The sequence below is a fragment of the Carassius carassius genome, chromosome 3 (genome assembly GCF_963082965.1).
Source record: "Carassius carassius chromosome 3, fCarCar2.1, whole genome shotgun sequence".
Taxonomy (NCBI): domain Eukaryota; kingdom Metazoa; phylum Chordata; class Actinopteri; order Cypriniformes; family Cyprinidae; genus Carassius; species Carassius carassius.
The window spans coordinates 27,305,669-27,326,157 of record NC_081757.1 but is presented as its reverse complement, the minus strand read 5'-3'; the positions used below and the strand labels follow the sequence as shown (position 1 = coordinate 27,326,157).

The following is a 20,489-nucleotide window of genomic DNA, read 5'->3' as shown; positions in this document are numbered from 1 at the left end:
CTATCTGCCTTAAATACTATGGAAAATTACTAATATCACACTGGGACGCAGACTTGGTCTTTACAGGAGACCTGTTTAACCCTAAAAGGGGCGAAGTAGCCTCGGGGGTACAAACTCTGAGAAGCTATGGGGAGAAGCACTGAAAGTTTAGGGGTGTTATTTCTTGTTTTCATTTTGTTGTGAATATTTAGGTGAGGTGACATTATTAGTTTCTACATTCTTTGTTTAGCTCACAAATCTACTCACCCTCCGATAAAAGTTGATGTATTTACACATTGTGTAACTGGGGGACTTACCTGCTTAAAAAGCTGTTCAGCATTAGCTTATTAGGTTTACATTGAAATTTTACTAATTTAATGCTTACTTTTTTGCAATCTGTCTCTAAATGTTTGTATCTCAGAGGATGTCGCCTTTTAGGGGTAGGCTATAAATCAAGATATAAAAACATAGACTGTGTGGCTTGTGTTTTAGGATATCAAATATTTTGGTAATCTTGACAAACATTTGTGACCCTGGAGCACAAAACTAATCTCAAGTAGCACGGGTATAGTAATAGCCAACAATACATTGTGTAGGTCAAAATTATCAATTTGGTTTTTATGCCAAAAATCATTAGGACATTAAGATCGTGTTCCATTAAGATATTTTGTACATTTCCTACCGTAAATATATAAAAACGTAATTTTTGATTATTAATATGCATTGCCAAGGACAAGCAATTTTCTCAATATTTAGATTTATTTAATTTTTGCACGCTAAGATTCCAGATTTTCAAATAATTCACAATGTTATCCGTTATCTTAACAAAATAAAACAAATTATTGAAATACATGCTATTAGTATAATACCTGCTATATACAAACAATAAGACATGACAGTCTAAATAATGCGTATTTAATGGACTGTTTTTTTTATGGAGCTTTGACACACTGAATGAAAACATTAAAGTTAAACTAAACATTTAACTTTTTGCAACCAAAGTAAAAATGCACATGTGAAATCAACACAGACAGTCACATTTGTTTTGTTTATATCTGATATTTATTGACAACTGTGTGAAATCATTTAACTCTTTTTGTGTGCTTTATAGGTCAAATTTTCATTTATTGAATCACCATTAGTATTAGTATTAAGTATTAATTAGTATTATATGGTGGTAAAAAAAAATTTTTTTAAAAGGTGAACCCTACAATAATTTAGTGTCAAAAACCAACAGAAATAATGGTTTTATTTTGTATTCAAAATAATAATAATTATAAAATAATTATAAAAATATTTAAAATAATTTCCTTTTTTCACACAAAACAACCTCCTTGACAGCAACCAATCTGGCTTCAGAAGTGGACATTCAGCTGAGACTGCCTTGCTCTCAGTTGTTGAAGCCCTAAGACTGACAAGAGCGGAATCCAAATCTTCAATACTTACACTTCTCTTCTCTGTCTACATGGCATCATTAGGTTCTTTCATTCAGAAACATGACTTTTCATACCACTGCTATGCTGATGACACTCAACTCTACCTCTCATTCCATCCTGATGATCCGACGGTATTCGCATCTCAGCTTGTCTAACAGACATTTCTTGCTGGATGAAGGACCCCACCTTCAACTCAACCTTACCATGACAGAACTGCTTGTGATTCCATCAAACCCATTGTTTCATCACAATTTCACCATCAAGTTAGGCACATTAACCATAACTCAGCCAGAAAAACATAAAAACAGCCAGAAACCTTGGAGTTTTGATTGATGATCAGCTAACTTTCTCAGACCACATTGCTAAAACTGTCCGGTCCTGCAGATTTGCTTTATTCAACATCAAGAAGGCCGTTTCTTTCGGAACATGCTGCACAACTCCTTGTTCAAGCTCTTGTTCTGTTCAGGCTGGACTATTGCAATGCTCTCTTGGCAGGTCTTCCAGCCAATTCTATCAAACCTTTACAATTAATCCAGAAGGCAGCCAGCAAGAAAAAATTTTAATGAGCCAAAAAGAATACATGTAACACCTCTGATTATCAATTTGCACTGGCTGCCATTAGCTGCTCGCATAAAATTCAAGACATTGATGTTTGCCTACAAAACCACCACTGGCTCGTCGGCACCCATTTACCTAAATGTATTACTTCAGACTTATGTGCCCTCTAGAAGCTTGCAAGTGAACGTTGCTTGATTGTGCCATCCCAAAGAAGCGCAAAGTCACTTTTACGGACTTTTAAATTAAATGTTCCTTCCTGGTGGAATGACCTCCCCAACTCAATCCGAGCAGCTGAGTCCTTAGCCATCTTCAAGAATCGGCTTAAAACCCATCTCTTCCATCTTTATTTGACCCTCTAACTCTAGCACTCTCTGTTCTTATTCTATTCTTAAAAAAAAAAAAATCTAAGTAGCTTTCTAATCTTTTTGTATTCTGTCTGTTTTCTTTTCATTTAGTATACAATTAACAAAAGCAAAAGAAAGAACTCTAACACTAGCTGGCTCTATTCTTTTTCTATTCTGTTTTCTTTTTATTATATTATTTAAAAGCCCTTGCTTTGTGTACTGTGTTTAAGCTAACTGAGACTTGTTATAGCACTAATATATCATTGCTCTTTTGTTGTTTTTGATTGCGTCCACTGTCCTCATTTGTAAGTCGCTTTGGATAAAAGCATCTGCTAAATGGCTATGTATGTAAATGTAAATGTAAATGTATTCATCATCTACCTCCCTCTAGATGGAGCTGTCCCTCGGCATTTTTCTTGATTAACACACACACACACACACACACACTCTTGCTCGCTTCAGTGCTTCAGCCGACACACAGCAGCAGCAGCGATGGCTCTCCTCAAGACGTCCAAGTTCATATCCTCTGTTGGGAGTTTGACACCGTCTTTGGCTTCGCTACCCATTCGAGCCAGGTAAGAGAACTTCAAATAATCCGTCTTTAGTTTTCTGTGACCAGTATGTTACATTTAAAGAGACTGAATTACTTTTATTAGAATTTTAATACACGTGGAATGAAACATGTTTGGACCCTCCTCAGACTGTCAGAATAATATTAATGGACTAAATGCATTCTTGCAGTTCACGCCATGAGATCAGTGCTCACGATCACGCGCGCACATAGTCACATCCGTTCACATGGAGGTCATGCTGTTAAGAGACACACTGCAGATTAAGCCATCATGATATTAAGCCATGTAGGTGTCGACAGATATCGGTAGTAGAGACTGCCTTTATCTTTATCGTCTTTAAGCCAATTTCTAGCAGCCACTGGATCAGAGTTAAATCAAGTAAGTTACAGCGCATCTCCGTCAAACGAAACATTCAGCATCCTTCTGACCTTCATCTCGCATAAGTCAAGAAACTCAGCATTGTGTTTCGTATTCTGAATTAATTCTTGGTAAGAGCTATCCGATACTTTTTACTAACGGATATATGATAATACCTAGTGTGTTGTGTACTGAATAAATGACTTGCATTTGAACGCTATGGCGTCCTTTTTGGTCTCACTGTGGGACCGTACCTACAGGTCTCCTGTGCGCTCATTGGGTGAAACGAGCAGGTTGAGCTTCCTGATTGGCTCTGCTGCTTCCGGATACTTCTGTCAAGAAATCATGTTAGCGTCTGTCCTTTTGCACCACGTTTGGAGGGCAAAGCAGAGCTAGTGATAAACAGAATATCATTAACCTTTATTTAGTATGTTACGAAGTTTTCCTTAAACCACACCAAAAGCCCTCATCTCTGCGTATTTTGTAGTTAAGGCAAAAGGTTATAGAGTCACAACCTGTTTTTATACAGTCTCTGCTCACAACCAAGACCGACTTAAATTTTTTAACACTGAGATTAAATTACTCTGCTACTGTAAACTGAGCTTTTGTGCAGTTTGTGTTTTTAATTGTCCGTGTAATTTATGCAACAAACAAAAGCTCATAAGTAATGTCAGCTTCTAAGTCCAAGTGTTGTAATAAAAACACTAAAACATTGGATAAATTGCAGAGTGGCAAACTGTGCAGTAGGAGTTTTTGCAACCTGATTCCAGAGCTGACCTTTGACTCCACCGGACTGTGCTCAGCCTCAGTGCATACTTTACTGAACATACAACCATATAGAAGAGCAAACTGATAGTATCATGAATGGCATCAATAGGTAGTGAATTAATTGTACTTTTTTGTCTAGAGAGCAAGTATGCAGAAAGTCATAAGTGCTTTGAAATGTAGCCATTAATGTGCATGTTTATTGCAAGGCCTTAACCACCTTTTGACCTTTGGAGGGGAACAAGCCAATACAGTTGGGAGGATGGATTTTAATGGTCCATTTTGTTGAAGAGAAATAAATAACAGATTTAATAGAATAAAGGAAAAGAAAGAAAAATGGTAAAGAACTATAATTTGGGGTAAAGTTTTTAAATTGTTACCTGGTTGATTATTTTTCAGGAGCTTTTCAACAAGCCTGAATAGTTGTTTTTAGTAGAACTGATCTCCTTTCTAAGGTTTTATTTTTACTGGCCTGCTATTTTCACTTTTTTAAGCTCATGGTGGACTGAGGTGCAGATGGGACCCCCTGATCCCATCCTGGGGGTGACAGAAGCCTTCAAACGGGACACTAACTCTAAGAAAATGAACCTGGGTGTGGGGGCATACAGGGATGACAATGGCAAGCCATATGTACTCCGTTGTGTCCGCAAGGTATGTACCTTTTCTGCGTCAACTCACCACACGCTAAAGAGTTCTCTGGGTACTGTTTAAACCTGAGTACTGCTTTTCAGAGTAGTAGTGATTTTGGGAGAAAATAATACTCGCAGTGGTGCTCTGTGTAAGATGGTTTATTAAGGTCTTAGGGGGCTTGTCTGGGACCGACCAATAGTTTTCATATGTTTTTGCATTAGGGTTAGACTGCTCCAGTGGCATTGGCAAAATTCAGGGGGTGGTGTGTCTGTGTTAACATGTGCTTTTATTTTCTCTATTTCTGCAAAGTCACCTGAGTTGAGTGATTTGAGAGGCTGCCTCGGTTTATGCAGTATCCACCAATTACATTCATAACCCTCAGCTTTGTCCCTTAGTCATCATAAATATTTTGTGGAAATGTTTTATGTAATTGTTATGTATTTTTTTTAATGAAGCGTGTTTTTGTTTAGGCCGAGGCTCTGATTGCCTCTAAGATGCTGGATAAAGAGTACCTGCCCATTGGAGGTCTGGGTGACTTTAATAAGGCTTGTGCTGAGCTCGCACTGGGGCCGGACAGTGAGGTTCTCAAAAGCAAGAGGGTGAGTATGATTCTCTAGGACCTATTAGTTCTTTCGTTATTGTGTTCACTTTAACACCTTTGGTTGTTTTCTTCTTTTTCTCTTTCTTTTTCTTTCTTAGAGCATTACTGTCCAGACAATCTCGGGCACTGGTTCGCTGAGGATTGGAGCCAACTTCCTGGTGTGTATTTCATTCATTCTGTTCATTCCTGCAGCTGTTTATCATCTCCGCATTGAGAAGGACAATTTCTTTGCCTCATCTAGTATAACCTTAGAATATCTTAGAAGAAGCAAACACAAACACGCTGGGGGCAGCTGTGGCCTAATGGTTAGAGAGCCGGACTAGTTACCAGAAGGTCGCCCATTTGAGTCTCGGTGCTGGCAGGAGTTGTTAGTGGGGGGGAGTGAATGAACAGTTCTCTCTTCCACCCTCAATACTCATGGCTGAAGTGCCCTTGAGCAAGACACTGAACCCCCAGTTGCTCCCCGGGTGCTGGATCTATAGCTGCCCACTGCACCAGGTGTGTGTTCAGGGTGTGTTCACTTCTCACTGCTGTGTGTGTGTTTACTTGGATGGGTTAAATGCAGAACACCAATTCCAAGTATGGGTTACCATACTTGGCAAATGTCACGACTTTCACTTTTCAGATTTAGCACTTGTATGTCATATTGTAATTGTTTATAACATCTAACACCCCTTTCTCATCTTTTTCTCCATTAGTCGCGGTTCCACACAGTGGCAAGGGATGTATACTTGCCGAAGCCATCCTGGGGGAATCACACCCCTATTTTCCGTGATGCTGGTATGCAGCTGAAAGCATACCGGTACTATGATCCTGCTACCTGTGGCTTTGACTTTACTGGAGCACTCGATGACATCTCGGTGAGCCAGTGGCACATTGTACACTTTCCTATACAGTCTTATGGGCTAGTAAAAACTTGTATGTTACAAATTCTGTTTTAAATTAATGCTGTTCTTTTGAAGTTTTTGAATTCATTAAAGAATCTGGAAAAGATGCATCACAGTTTCCACAAAAATATAAAGCAGCACCTCTGTTTCCAACATTGATAATAATAAGAAATGTTTCTTGAACAGCGAATTTTGTGACCGTGAACTAGAAATGTTTGTCTGAGATGCATTGAATGTTTATCATCTTTTCTTTACCTACAGATAATTCCAGAGCATAGTGTAATCGTGCTCCATGCTTGTGCTCATAACCCCACTGGTGTCGACCCGCGACCAGAGCAGTGGAAGGAGCTGTCAGCTGTCATCAAGGTGCGCGTGTCTGTTGCTGTGATTTATTTTTTTTGTACTTCATACCTCCTCCTTCATTTCACATAGGCATTATTTGCTTAGCATAGCAAACGAAATGCGGTTTCTTTTGAATTCCTTAATGATAAGATACTACTGACTGCTGACCTGATGTTTCTTGACCTCTTGTCCACTCTCTCTCTCTGCAGAAGAGGAAACTTCTGGTGTTCTTCGACATGGCCTACCAGGGCTTTGCTAGTGGAGATATTGATCGCGATGCCTGGGCTGTGAGATACTTCCTTGAGCAGGGGCACAACGTCCTCCTGTCTCAGTCCTTTGCCAAGAACATGGGTCTCTATGGTGAGGATATTGTGTGTGTAGGACCCTGCATTTTCACTGTAAACCATTTCCTTTTTTTTTTACTACCAATATATATATATATATATATATATGTGTGTGTGTGTGTATAAAAAAATATATATATATATTTTAGAAGTGTAAGATTTTATTTTTCATTTGTAACATAGATACAGAGTGTAATGGTGAGTGTAACATTTAACTGGTCAGTAAAGTTTAGCACAGTGTGTCCCTTAAATGCATCTGTTCTGTAGGCTGGACCAACACAGCCTCTCCTAATAGTGCAAAAAAAAATTTGTAATGACCATTTAGGGCAGAAATTAACACAAAATGTCCAAAGAAAATGAAATCATTGAAAGAAAAAGCTTACGTTCACTATTGCTCAGAAGTTTAGGGTTGATAAGATGTTTTGCAAGAAATCAGCAAATTTTTTGGCAATTTAAAACAACTTTTCTTTTGTATTGTATTTTAAAATAAATGTTATGTCTGTCAAAGAAAAAGTTTGCTTTGAATAGAAAGATATTTTGTAACATAGTAAATCACATTTGATCAGTGTAGTCCTCGCCAACTAATTGTAAAAAAGCAAAAAACATATTGACCTCAAACTCTTTGACTCTCTAATGGTTTCAGACACCACAATAGTCCTACGACTGTGTTTGTTGTAGGTGAGCGTGTTGGAGGGTTCACCGTGGTGTGTGCTGATGCTGAGGAGGCCAAGAGGGTGGAGTCTCAGCTGAAGATCCTGATTCGCCCCATTTACTCCAATCCACCCATGAATGGAGCACGCATCGCCTCCACGATCCTCAGCACACCAGAGCTGCGTGCTACATGGTGACACTTGCTTGAATTCTCCTTAATAAACTGCTTTTATAAGTTCATGCCTTTTTTGACATGCGTGTATTTCTGTAGGCTGGAGGAGGTGAAGGGAATGGCCGACCGTATCATTAAAATGAGAGAAATGCTGGTGACTAATCTGAAGAAGGAGGGCTCTACTCACAACTGGCAGCACGTGATTGACCAAATCGGCATGTTCTGCTTCACTGGACTCAAACCTGAGCAGGTACAACCTTCTGCTTACTCAAAAAATTTGAATATTTAAGCATATGTAGAATTAAATGTTGTAAATTGGTACAAGCTCTAATAGTAGGAGGTGCTGTTGTGTTTCAGGTGGAGCGTCTGACAAAGGAGTTTTCTGTTTACATGACTAAAGACGGCCGTATCAGCGTTGCCGGTGTGACCTCTGGAAATGTGGGATACCTTGCACATGCCATTCATCGGGTCACTAAGTAGATCAAACTTCTGTTGAGACGGGAGATTGGTCTGCTGGTCCTGTTTCTGTTAGTCCGCCCCACTGTTCCTCTTTGGACTCAGATCTCGGCTTCACTTCATTTGGCTGTTTTGCTAGGTCAACATGAATCCTGAACATGTTATCAGGGTGTCTAACGGTAACCTTAAGTCATTTCACAGGATATTGTGTGACTAAATCACTTCTGTGACTAATAAGCACATTTGAGAAATGTTTTCATCCTGTTAAAATTCTGTCTGAACTTTATTTATTGTGTGAGTGAAGTGAAATGAACAATAATAAAGGCTATTGTGTCCATTTACTGCCATTTTGTTATTGTCATTATAAAAAAAACACACACACTGAAAATGAATGTAGCTTTTGTACACTTGTACTAAAAGCTGTCAAAGTGTGTGATCAGATCAAGGATTATAACAGCAATATTTGTAGTCTGTTGTAATGTAGACACCTTTTTGTGTTTTATGTATAATAGCTGCTGGCTCTTTGATTTCAAACTAAATTAAGTTTTAAGAATTAATGTAAAAGATTCTGCATGGTTTAGGTTTCTAATCAAATTCATATTTTGCAAGCTAACTGATAAGACTGCATTTCCCCTAAATTAAATTAAGAAATGTATTTGATTTTCTTCTTCAATAATTTAGGTGACGGATGAATGGACAACATGTATTCAACACTACAATTTATGTGAATAAAAATAACCAAAGAGTATTTCCTTGTAGTTCAGCAGGGCTGTAGAACACTGTTGTGTCTTGGGTGTCAATTTAAAGTGGATGAAATTGGATTGCTTTATTACTTGTAGTAAATAAATTATTTATTTTACAACAAAAAAGGATCAATCTATTCAAATTAAATAGATTTTTGTATTTGCATTGTTAAAAACAATACAGAGCTGTTGTATATAGTCTGTTTCTAGGGGTATACACGGAACAATCATCTAATATATATTATAAGAATGCAAAAATATTATATACAGTTTGATACAAAGGAATAATGGGTATCCATTGAAACTTATAAAAGAAAACTTTACCTAGAAAATTAAATAAATCTATCTACGTGTATCATAAAATATTTTACTGTCCAAAAGAGAAGCACATACAAAGAAGTTTAGTGGGTTTTTGTTTTTGGTGGTCTGCAGTGCTAAATGCTCCAAATGAAGCGGCGATCAAACAGATCGATGTATGGATGAACATGAACTAAAGCTTAAAAATATATTTACTTCTTTAAGAGAGTTTATTTCTTTATCTCAAGAGAAAATAGCTGATTAAGAGAATTTAGATTTTCTCTCTCTCTCTCTCTCTCTCTCTCTCCTCTGGTCCACAGTACACTCCAATACAGTAGTGGCGATAATGCATTTTAACGTTGGTTCAACCCACCCACCATATAACAGAAGAAGAAAAAGAAAATCTGTGCATGGCATCAAAGTATCGCGAGAGCGAAGACGCCGGCCCCCTGTGCGCTCGCATCGCTCTCGCGGTACTTGGATGCCATGCACAGATCGAACACACCTATAGCTGCTGCTGCTGTGTAAGCGAAACATACCTCACAGATCTCAGCGGAGGCGGCAGCAGCCACGTCTTCTTTTCTGTTCCTCGCTGAAAAACATCACATCGATGCTCTTCAGTACAGTGCAAGATCAGTGAAGAACATACCCATGAGGTGAGACATCTGCTCGATCACATCTTGTTCGTACCGGGGGAGTTTATTAGCTAAACAAATGCAGTGTTGCTATGTGAGTCATGTGATTGCTCGGGTTTGTCATGGCATTTGTTTACCCTCCTAGAGCAGTGAATATTGAGCATATTATAGTTATGAATTAAGTCGGTGTTGCCTAATTGTGTTTGAACATGAATGTCAGTTGCCTATACTTGGCTTGATGTCTTGATTGAATCTTGAGTTATTCATTGTTAGGATAATCCCATTACATTGTGGAAATGTCACTGTTTTAATAGTGACATAAACCTCATCTTCTGCCACTATCTTCTGTGCGTCCTTGGACATTTACGATTGAGATTACAAGAACTCGAGCTGCTCTAAAAATAAGGTTCAGACAATGCTGCATTTTTATTTCTCCTGTGGACAGCATATTTCATTTCCTCATAACTTGTCTGAAATTTCTGCTTACTGATCAGCTGAGAAATATAAGCGTGTCCCGTGACTTACAGACGTGTCCGACAGTGCAAACCACTCTGGTTGTCTTTTTATGATGCTGATCAGGCGTTTTAGTCCATTCGTGAAAACATCGTTCACACAGTCGCAAATACACTGGTTATAATAGTTTCGAAAGAAATTAATACTTTTAATCAACAAGGATGAATTAAATCGAAAGTGACAGTAAAGACATTGTAGTTCAAATGAAAACTGTCCTTTTGAACTTAAAATAATATATAATGGTTTCCATAATAAATCACCAAATCAGCATATTAGAATAATTTCTGAAAGATCATGTGACTCTGAAGACTTGTAAAATATATTAAAATAGAAAGGAGTTATTTTAAATTGTATTAATATTTCTGTTTGATCAGCTGAGTAATGCAGTCATGCCTTGTGAATTCAAATGTATCCTATGTCACTTTATGATGCCGATGAAGTCTGTCAGTTTGTGAAAACTACCATGTGATATTTTCTCTTTCTCTTTTTTCACAGGTGATCACTAAACACCACTCTGTGGATGTGTGTTAGTCCAGGTGTGTGTTTGCACATTTGCCCCCTCATTGGTAGCATCTCTGACTGACAGAACAAGTGTGTTTGCCTCTGTTTTTGCTCTATGTTGTCCTTGTTTATCTGAGAGTGTTTCTGAAAAGCAAGCGTCATGTCGAGGGCAGACAGGGCGATTAACAGTGAATCGGGTGACTGGGGCTACAGTGAGGACGCTGGTGAAAGAGCATGGCTCCTGCAGAGCCCCAGTGTGGACTCCGTCCCACCACCCAATCAAACTGACAACAGAAGGGGAGGGACTTCATTACTTGGGGCTGTGTTTATTGTGGTGAATGCTGCTCTGGGAGCCGGACTTCTCAATTTTCCTGCTGCTTTCAACATGGCTGGAGGCGTCACAGCAGGAGTGACCCTGCAGATGGTGAGATGCACTAACAAACTATTGTAAACAAAACCATACAGTGTTCACTTGAAGAAGAGGTGTCTGTTCTTTGAAGTTAAATGTTGTGAAATTCCAAATGAGCCTTATGCAACTTTAACCTTTCACAGAGTATGATGGTCTTCATCATCACTGGGCTGGTGATCTTGGCTTATTGTTCTCAGGTAAGCCAATATCTGTGTCTGAGATCAAGAGAATGTTTTAACAGGATAATAATGAAAAAAAAAAACAGATATTTTATATAGTAATAATATTTCACAATATATATATATTTTTTTATTGTATTATTGATTGAATAAATGCAGCTTAGTAAGCATAGGAGACTTTGTTTTAAAAACGTAAAAAAAAACTGACCCCACATTTTTGAGCGGTAGTGTATTTCTGTTCTTTAAAGAGGGACAATGTATTAAATCTCTATTTACAGAAATCTTGAGATGAATCATCATGTAAGTTTCAGTTTTTGTATTGACCGCCCAAGCTGAATATCAACTTTGACACTAGTGGACCTCAGAATTATAAAGGCTGAAATCCACTGCTTTACACTCCACATTTTTTCAGGTGAGCAATGAAACAACGTATCAGGAGGTGATCCGTGCAGTGTGTGGAAAGGCTCTGGGTGTCGTGTGTGAGCTGGCCATTGCGGTTTACACCTTTGGCACCTGCATAGCCTTCCTTATTATTATTGGCGATCAGTTAGACAAGCGTAAGTATGTTCACACACATATATATGTCAAAATAGTCTAATGAGAGTAGTCTAATTTCCGGTCGTTCTTCCTACAGTGATTGGCGCTATAAATAATGAGTCAGAGAAAATGATTAGTTCACACTGGTACACTGATCGCAAGTTCACCATCACTTTGACCTCAGTGCTGATCATACTTCCTCTGTCTATACCCAAAGAGATTGGCTTCCAGAAGTATGCCAGGTAGAAACGTCTTGTTTTTTCCACATTGTTTAACAGTGCAGTTTTATGTCACCGTTGTGATTAGTGCAAGTGTTTTTGCTTAAATTGCACTTTTGATTATCCAAGATGTTTCTGAGTATTTGCTGGTTAAATCATACTGATTTATCTGTAGCACCCTGAGTGTTGTTGGCACCTGGTATGTGACAATCATAATCATCGTCAAATACATCTGGCCCGACAAAGACGTTTCTCCAGGAGTCATCCCAGTCAGGTCAGAAGTACATCTGAAATAGTTATTTGAGTTACACATTACAGAAGAAACTGTGATCACTACTGTAATGTGATATTTGTTATCTTTCAGCCCTGCATCCTGGACTGACGTGTTCAATGCCATGCCCACAATCTGCTTCGGTTTCCAGGTGTGTGAACTTTTAATTTTCAAAATCTTTGGATTGGTGAGTTTTTTTTTTTTTTTATGTTTTCAAAAAGTCTCTTATGCTCACCAAGGCTGCATTTATTTATTTGTCATTTGATTCATTTGATGCATCCTTGTTGTATGAAAGTATTCATAAAGGTAGCATATGTTTCTTAGCCAAGGACATGTCTGAATTCACTACTTTTGAAATCTAGCGAGATCTAACTCGATCATTCTCCTCACCTTCGTTTTCCCAGTGTCATGTCAGCAGCGTTCCTGTTTTCAACAGCATGAAGAAGCCAGAAATCCGGCCTTGGTGGGCAGTTGTTACAGTCAGCGTGATCATCTGCCTCTTTGTGTATACAGGCACAGGTGTGCATATTTTGAATTTGCCGAAATAGTCGAATGATAAAGCAGGCAGCAGCACTCATGCCAATATGAACTGGTTGTGTAATGTTTGGGCTTGTTGTTTCTCCACAGGTGTCTGTGGCTTCCTGTCTTTTGGCTCAAGCGTAAGCCAGGATGTGTTGATGTCATATCCATCTGATGACATTGCGGTGGCCATTGCTCGAGCCTTCATCATCATCTGTGTTGTTACCTCATATCCAATCCTGCACTTCTGTGGAAGGTAACAGGCTTTATGGTCTATAGGTGTGTGTCTATGAAAGATGCATATTTAGTGTAAAATCTAAAGAAAGTACATGTATTTGTTTGTGCTTTAGGGCAGTGCTGGAAGGTTTGTGGTTGCGTTTTAAAGGAGAGGAGGTGGAGACGGATGTGGCCAGGGAACGGAGACGGAGAATACTGCAGACACTCGTCTGGTTTTGTCTCACATTAATTCTCGCTCTCTTCATTCCTGATATCGGACGAGTGATTTCACTAATTGGTGGTTTGGCTGCATGCTTCATTTTTGTTTTTCCAGGTATTACAGTTAAATTGTTCTTAGATACATTATGCTTATATCACCTCATTGTTTTTACAAACAGTGACTGCATTTATTCTTCTCATGTTTGTCTGTAGGGTTGTGCTTGATTCAGGCAAAACTTTCAGAGCGTGATGTCAGATCAGCCAGGTAAACTCATTCATTACTTATTAATGGCAGAGTTCACCCAAAAATAATCATTAATGAATCACCCTCATGTCATTTTGAACCCATAAGATACATTTGTTCATGTCTAAAATGCAAAGGAAGAAACTGTAGAAAAAGGGAATCCACTTCTATAAAGCAACTCTTCTGAAGAGACACCATCTATTTTATGATAAACAGATTTAATTTAGGATTATAAACATCTACACGTTGAACATATACAAATATTGAACAATGTATATACATATAGCACATCAAAACCGAAGACCGAAATCTCTCAAAAATATCTTCATTTGTGTTTCGAAGATAACAGAAAGTCTTCTGGTTTTGGAATGATTTGAAAGTGATGTAAATGATGACTACATTCTCCTTTTTGGGTGAACTATCTTTACAAACAATATTCAGCAATGTGTAAAGAGTTGTGCATTCAAAGATAAAACTGATAACCTATTTATTTCTCTGTAGTTGGAAGGCAATGGTGGCCTATGGGGTTGTTATGGTTACGATTGGTGCGTTCATCTTTGGCCAGACGACCACTAATGCCATCTACCAAGATATCATGAATTATCCCAGCAGCCCGTAGACGAGTTGGTGTGACCTCATGAATATTGGGCTATGAACCAATAGAGACATTAAAAACAAGGGAATGAAGCCTGTCCAAATCACGTCTACCACTGACCTCTATCAAGTCTTCAGGAGACTGTTTGAAATCTTCTCGTCTTGTAAAGCGCACCTCTTGATGTAGTGGATCATCCACCTGCATGCAGCATCACGCTCTCTGCTCTGGCTGTTTGTGAATGGAGGACCCCTGTGAAGGACACTATACTTCACTATTTACTGAATGGATATGGACATTGTGTTAGATCTTCCAAATATAGCCGCTTTCTTTCGAAATCTAATTTTGGTTTTTGTCCATTCTCTTTTTTTAATTTTTATATATTTTTTTAAGAAACTGATTTTATGAAGGCCTTATATACTTGACATTGCAAATGTGGCCAGTGTTCATAATGTTTACCCTTAGAATCTTATTACAAACTTTTTTCTTGATGACTTGCACTGACAAACATGTAATTCTACAGTTCCATAAGATCTGAGAATACTAATGGTGTGTGTGTGTGCTGGTATATATGGTTTATGGGGACACAAATGTGTATAATGACATGGGTACTACAACATAATCATGGTTTATGAGGACATTTACTGTGTCCCCATAAAACATTAGGTTTAAAAAACATACAAAATGGTGTTTTATGATTTTTAAAATTGCTAGTTGTTTTCTATAATGGGTAGGTTTAAGTGTAGGGCGATAGAAAATACAGTTTGTACAATCCAAAAACCATTATGCCTCTGGAGAGTCCCTGTAAACCACAAATACAAGTGTGTGTGTGTGTTTACCACTTTAGATCAGAAGTTACACAAAGGGACAGTTATTTAAGTTGTATTTCAGACAATACTTGATGAATGGTTTTTATTTTGATGTAATGGATTGTTGTTTAAGCCACATCTTCTGAATGTGCTTTTATGAAATTGTTGCTTAAGCCAAGGGTGCAGTTATCTCTGATTTTGTTTCACTGGTACTCGAGGAAGTATAATTAAGACTAGATGGTTAACTGAAAGCTCAATGATATTTTTGTGTTTATTTTATTTTAAGGGAGAAATTCTGCTACTGAAGTTGGTGAATGAGAATTTCTAGGTTCCATGAAACCATTCTCCAAACAGTTTTATTGTGCAAGTCACAATTATGTTGTGCTGGTGACCCCTTTTGTACCACATGCTCCAATTCAAAATAATGCCTACACATGAAAATTCCTCATGGATTTAATCATTAACACTAGATGCATGTTTGCTTTTGCACAATCATGTATTATTGTATGTTTTGCTGTTTCAGTGCAATCACTAAAGGGATGTTCCATGAGAAATCAGCAAACTGCTTTTCTGCTTCATTGTGAACCTTTTTTGTTTTGCTACTGCAAGATGCAGTTCAACTCTCATGCATGCAACTTAAAAAGTACAAAAAATATTTAAATACACAGAAAAAGAACATGGATGGACACATAATGAAGGATAAGTTTAAAGTAGTAACATTTATTCCACCTAAAGACTCATGCATGCATGTTTCACTTTATTCACTTAACTGATGACTTTATTATGAACAGAATTCATCCAGCTACCATGCTGTAAACATTTCCAAGTCTGAAAGATTTTTTTTTGGTGTAAGTATCCTAACCAATCATGCTTGGTCAGTTTGGATGTCTGAATTATAAATATTGTTCATCTAGTAGTTTAAACATTGCTGTTAACAAAAATTGTACTGCACTTAATTAATATATATTATATTAATATATTAATTTATTATATATATTAATAAATATATATATTTATATTTAACATTTATTTACATTTATTCATTTAGCAGACGCTTTTATCCAAAGCGACTTACAGATGAAGACAGTGGAAGCAATCAAAAACAACAAAAAGAGCAATGATATATAAGCGCAATAACAAGTCTCAGTTAGGTTAACACAGTACACGTAGCATGGGATTTTAAATAATATAATAAATAAAAAGAAAACAGAATAAAAAAAGAAAAAAGAATAGAGCAAGCTAGTTAGAGGTCTTTGCACATACACACACACATACATATACAATTGCATAATGAATGAAAAGAAAATAGAATATAAAAAGATTAGAAAGGTAGTTAGATTTTTTTAAAGAATAGAATTAGTGTTAAAGTTAGAGGGTTAAATAAAGATGGAAGAGATGTGTTTTAAGCCGATTCTTGAAGATGGCTAAGGACTCAGCTGCTCGGATTGAGTTGGGGAGTTCATTCCACCAGATATATATATATATATATATATATATATATATATATATATATACCATATATATATATATACCATATGTGTGTGTGTGTGTATATATATATATATATATATATATATATGTGTGTGTGTGTGTGTATATATATATATATATATGTGTGTGTGTGTGTGTGTGTGTGTATATATATATATATATGTGTGTGTGTGTATATATATATATATATATACGTTATATATATATATATGACGACACACACACATTTATATATATATATATATATATATATATAACAATTCTGTGTTTTTCTGTCAATATGGGGTGCTGTGTGTACATAAATGAGGAAAAAAAATTAACTTAAATGATTTTAGCAAATGGCAGCAATATAACAAAGTGTGAAAAATTTGTGTGTGTCATTGTGTGTGTGTGTATATATATATATATATATATATATATTCAGGTTTTATTAAATTAAGCCATCATGTGTACTGATACCTGTCCTCTTCCTTTGCATGTTTTGGATAAATGCAGTAACATATATGCAGTTATTTTAAAAAACAATTATATATTATAGGCCTACATTTGCATAAAATTGCTCTTCTGTATTTTTCTACCTAGCTGATCCAGCACAGTCATTGGAATGAATGTCATTTGCTATGATATTTCTTAATCTGATTATAATTAATCATCTGATGCAACAGCAGAACAAGAAGGGGACAGTAATGTACTCACGGATACAGCCTGAGAGATGAGTCTGTTAAATGGGTGGAGTCTAGTTTGTCTGCATCACATCACGACTTTTAAAGTCATATGACAGAAAGGGAAACGCAAACCGCAGGCTTGCAGGAGTCTTCAAGCCTTGTGTACAGGTCCATGTCCATCAGGCTGTGTGAAATGTTTTCTCTCCGCGTCTTCTTCTGTTTTCTGTCCGTGTCTGTGTATGTCGCGAGCGGCGTGTATGATCCAGATGAGGTGCTGGATCTGCCGGGCATGTCTTTCAAACCCAATTACCGCCAGTGGTCCGGATATCTAAAGGCCAGTTCTGGCAAGTTTTTGCATTATTGGTGAGTTTTTTAGTCTTCTGTCACAACGTTATTAGCATGAGAATATGCAGCATGTTTTGTTTTTGAGGACGTTACTTTTAAGGCGAATAGCGTTTCCGCATTCATGACGACAGAAAAACTAACACGTTCGAAATGCAACATGCGATATTTAATCTTTGTTTAAAAGTTATTTACATATTTTTTTTTATTATGTTCTTTATTTTGGCGATGTAATAGTATTTGAGGTACTGTGATGACACTGTGGCGTATGTTACAATATTCATATACTCTTGTATGGTTCCTGTCTAGAAAAGCGTTGTATTACATTTTGTTCATGTATAATTGTTGAACTGTATACACTGTGTGTGTGTATTTTGTTTTTGGTTATTGTTAAATAGTCCTTCCTCTCAGTTGAATGAATGTACTATATTTTGAGTCTCTTCAGTAACACACTAGAATTGTTTTGTATATTCATTCATGCATTAAAGAGAGTGTGTATATGTTGCAGGTTTGTGACGTCTCAGAGGGACCCTCTCAAGGATCCGGTCGTGCTGTGGCTGAATGGAGGGCCAGGCTGCAGCTCTTTGGATGGGTTTCTATCAGAGAATGGCCCCTTTCATGTATGTTAAAAGTTGTCTTTAAAAAAACAAAACAAAGACTAACAAGTATTTACAATGCATTGCTGGTTTCATCTTAAAGAGCCAAAAGCAAAAGAGATTAGACCGTGAAAAACATCCATGTAATTTCAGTTACTGAAGTTCTAAATTGCTTTTCTGTACAACACAAAAACCATAAATATCTCAATAAACATTGGGTTTGATCTGTGTGTCCTTAGGTCAATGATAATGGAGCCACACTTTATGAGAACGAATTCAGCTGGAATAAAATCGCCAATGTTCTTTATCTTGAGTCTCCTGCTGGAGTGGGTTATTCCTATTCAGATGACCAAAAATATCAAACCGATGATGATGAGGTGGGTGTCTACACATTCATAGACCTTCATAGCCTATAAAACAGACTTTAGTTTTAAATCCCTAATGTGTATTTTTCTTTAGGTGGCAAATAACAACTACCTGGCATTGGAAAGTTTTTTCATCAAGTTCCCCAATTTCACCCAGAATGAGTTTTTCATTTTTGGTGAGAGTTATGGAGGCATCTACGCACCAACACTCAGTCTGAGAGTTGCCACTGGAGGTCAGCTGAAGGTGAACTTTAAGGTATAGGTTTATGCTTATTTAATTTTTTTAAATGTAGTGTATAAAATGTAACTTATGTTGTGTACTTGTTTTCTAATATTTGAAGATCTGTTATATCTATTATGTTTTTTTATTTTTATTGGATTGTTTCTTTGGTTTCTTTTGCAGGGCTTTGCTGTGGGAAATGGCATTAGTAGCTTTGCACTTAATGACCAATCACTAGTCTACTTTGGCAACTATCATGGCCTGTTTGGAGAACAGTAAGCTCATATTTATTGCAATACTGAGAATTAATATTTTGATAGGTTTTATTTATTTATTTATTTATTTTAAACACTGTTTTGTTTGTAGGCTGTGGAAGGATCTGAATGACAACTGCTGTCAAAATGGAGTCTGTAATTTCTACAACAATTCTAAAGAGTCCTGCTCTGATATGGTAACGTGAATGCATCCACACATGCTTGTAACATTATACAGCTTTGTTATTATTTAAGGTGACTTCAGTCTTCTGTCTATTGCAGGTATCGCATGCATTTCATATAGTCTATAACTCTGGGTTGAATACATATGCGCTGTATCTTGACTGTGCTGGTGGCGTCACATCTCAGAGAGCCATGATGCATCTTTTCAGAAACTTCAGGAAGCATTGGGAAGCTAATAAGGTGAGTCTTGTTCGATTTAATCATGCAGCCTTCCAATCCACTATGATCAACTTGATAGAACAAAGGGGAAAATATCGTTTCGTTTGTTCAGTCAGAAGGAAGTTCTCCAAATGTTCAGGGAGTGCCTCCATGCATCAACAGTACTGCTCAGATGAACTGGCTTAATCGAGGAGATGTGAGGAAGGCGCTGCACATTCCTGATGTACTACCACCATGGGACATCTGCAGGTAAGCAGACGCCTGTCCTCACTTACAGTTTCAGTGTGTGTGTGTGCATGAACACATGTGCAGCTCTTCCTGAGTTCTTCCTTTTTATGCAGCGATACTGTGGGAAGACAGTATCACATCATTTACGAAACTGTGAAGGATGTCTATGAGAAGCTGCTGGCTTTGGGACTGAGAGCTTTGGTCTATAATGGAGATACAGATATGGCTTGTAACTTCCTCGGGGACCAGTGGTTTGTTGAGCAGCTTGGACAGAAGGTAAAATATACTGCATGATCTGTGAGATGTGATGTTCTGCTGATTTTATAGCACCTTCTAAGTTTAATGTTGGGTTTTTCCTCTTCTTCAAGGCGAGCACACAGTACCAACCCTGGATTTATGATAAGCAGATTGCTGGATTCTACCAGCAATTTGGCAACATCACTTTCCTCACTGTCAAGGTAAGTTTTAGGCATCTTGCTCTTTTCCAAGGTGTAGTAATACTTTTTCTTAGTTACAGCTTCCATAAGATCTATTGATGTGCGGCTGCTGTTTGTGTCTAATAGAGATTCAGATGACTGGCTCTGATCAGTTACAAATTCAGGCTAAATGGTGAAAGCTTACATGTATTAAAGCATGACATGCAACTCTGCTCTTGCAGGGTGCAGGTCACATGGTTCCTCAGTGGGCACCTGGTCCATCTCTCCAGATGCTACAGAGTTTCCTATCCAATAAGCCTTATTGAACTTCCTCCAGTCTTAAATCACCAAATCTACATTTTTTAGAAGTTGTCTGGAATGGATTTGTGTGTGATTTTAGAGAAACTGTTGAAATGTGGACATGAAGTTGCAAATTAATTTTCTCAGGGACTTTTGGGTGTTTGCGTATGTATGTTTGTTTGTTTTTATGCTTTTTATTGTGTTCATTGTTTGA

General features: G+C 37.4%; 3 protein-coding genes across 3 annotated transcripts; all 3 read left to right on the top strand.

Moving 5' to 3' along the window:
* Positions 1-2,760: 2,760 nt before the first annotated feature.
* Positions 2,761-8,436, top strand: got2b (glutamic-oxaloacetic transaminase 2b, mitochondrial). Its single transcript, XM_059535216.1, has 10 exons — positions 2,761-2,892; positions 4,506-4,662; positions 5,112-5,240; positions 5,341-5,400; positions 5,941-6,102; positions 6,391-6,495; positions 6,681-6,831; positions 7,494-7,659; positions 7,738-7,888; positions 7,996-8,436. Exons 1-10 carry the CDS (start codon positions 2,810-2,812, stop codon positions 8,116-8,118), a joined length of 1,287 nt encoding a protein of 428 aa, XP_059391199.1. The 5' UTR covers positions 2,761-2,809; the 3' UTR covers positions 8,119-8,436.
* A 1,183-nt stretch (positions 8,437-9,619) lies between these two features.
* On the top strand, positions 9,620-15,558 carry slc38a7 (solute carrier family 38 member 7). The gene is made up of 12 exons (XM_059535206.1): positions 9,620-9,790; positions 10,778-11,207; positions 11,336-11,389; positions 11,784-11,928; positions 12,006-12,150; positions 12,302-12,400; positions 12,491-12,548; positions 12,802-12,916; positions 13,025-13,172; positions 13,267-13,466; positions 13,565-13,616; positions 14,097-15,558. Exons 2-12 carry the CDS (start codon positions 10,944-10,946, stop codon positions 14,212-14,214), a joined length of 1,398 nt encoding a protein of 465 aa, XP_059391189.1. The 5' UTR covers positions 9,620-9,790; positions 10,778-10,943; the 3' UTR covers positions 14,215-15,558.
* Positions 15,559-17,242: 1,684 nt separating this feature from the next.
* LOC132114797 (lysosomal protective protein-like) lies at positions 17,243-20,425 on the top strand. Its single transcript, XM_059523129.1, has 11 exons — positions 17,243-17,515; positions 18,003-18,114; positions 18,330-18,467; positions 18,550-18,711; positions 18,859-18,950; positions 19,042-19,126; positions 19,212-19,352; positions 19,444-19,580; positions 19,673-19,835; positions 19,928-20,017; positions 20,218-20,425. The coding sequence occupies exons 1-11, from the start codon at positions 17,262-17,264 to the stop codon at positions 20,299-20,301; spliced, it is 1,458 nt and encodes a 485-aa protein (XP_059379112.1). The 5' UTR covers positions 17,243-17,261; the 3' UTR covers positions 20,302-20,425.
* Positions 20,426-20,489: the final 64 nt, after the last annotated feature.

What these genes read in the sequence shown, in the direction of transcription:
- slc38a7 (XM_059535206.1), top strand. Translation starts at nt 10,944, where the DNA reads ATGTCGAGGGCAGACAGGGCGATTAACAGTGAATCGGGTGACTGGGGC. An exon ending in CTTTGTGTATACAGGCACAG is followed by an intron (nt 12,917 to 13,024) that starts GTGTGCATATTT and finishes GTTTCTCCACAG; the next exon opens with GTGTCTGTGGCTTCCTGTCT. An exon ending in ATCCTGCACTTCTGTGGAAG is followed by an intron (nt 13,173 to 13,266) that starts GTAACAGGCTTT and finishes TTTGTGCTTTAG; the next exon opens with GGCAGTGCTGGAAGGTTTGT.
- LOC132114797 (XM_059523129.1), top strand. Translation starts at nt 17,262, where the DNA reads ATGACAGAAAGGGAAACGCAAACCGCAGGCTTGCAGGAGTCTTCAAGC. An exon ending in GGCAAGTTTTTGCATTATTG is followed by an intron (nt 17,516 to 18,002) that starts GTGAGTTTTTTA and finishes TATATGTTGCAG; the next exon opens with GTTTGTGACGTCTCAGAGGG. An exon ending in TTGAGCAGCTTGGACAGAAG is followed by an intron (nt 19,836 to 19,927) that starts GTAAAATATACT and finishes CTCTTCTTCAAG; the next exon opens with GCGAGCACACAGTACCAACC.
- got2b (XM_059535216.1), top strand. Translation starts at nt 2,810, where the DNA reads ATGGCTCTCCTCAAGACGTCCAAGTTCATATCCTCTGTTGGGAGTTTG. An exon ending in TACTCCGTTGTGTCCGCAAG is followed by an intron (nt 4,663 to 5,111) that starts GTATGTACCTTT and finishes GTTTTTGTTTAG; the next exon opens with GCCGAGGCTCTGATTGCCTC. An exon ending in AGCTGTCAGCTGTCATCAAG is followed by an intron (nt 6,496 to 6,680) that starts GTGCGCGTGTCT and finishes CTCTCTCTGCAG; the next exon opens with AAGAGGAAACTTCTGGTGTT.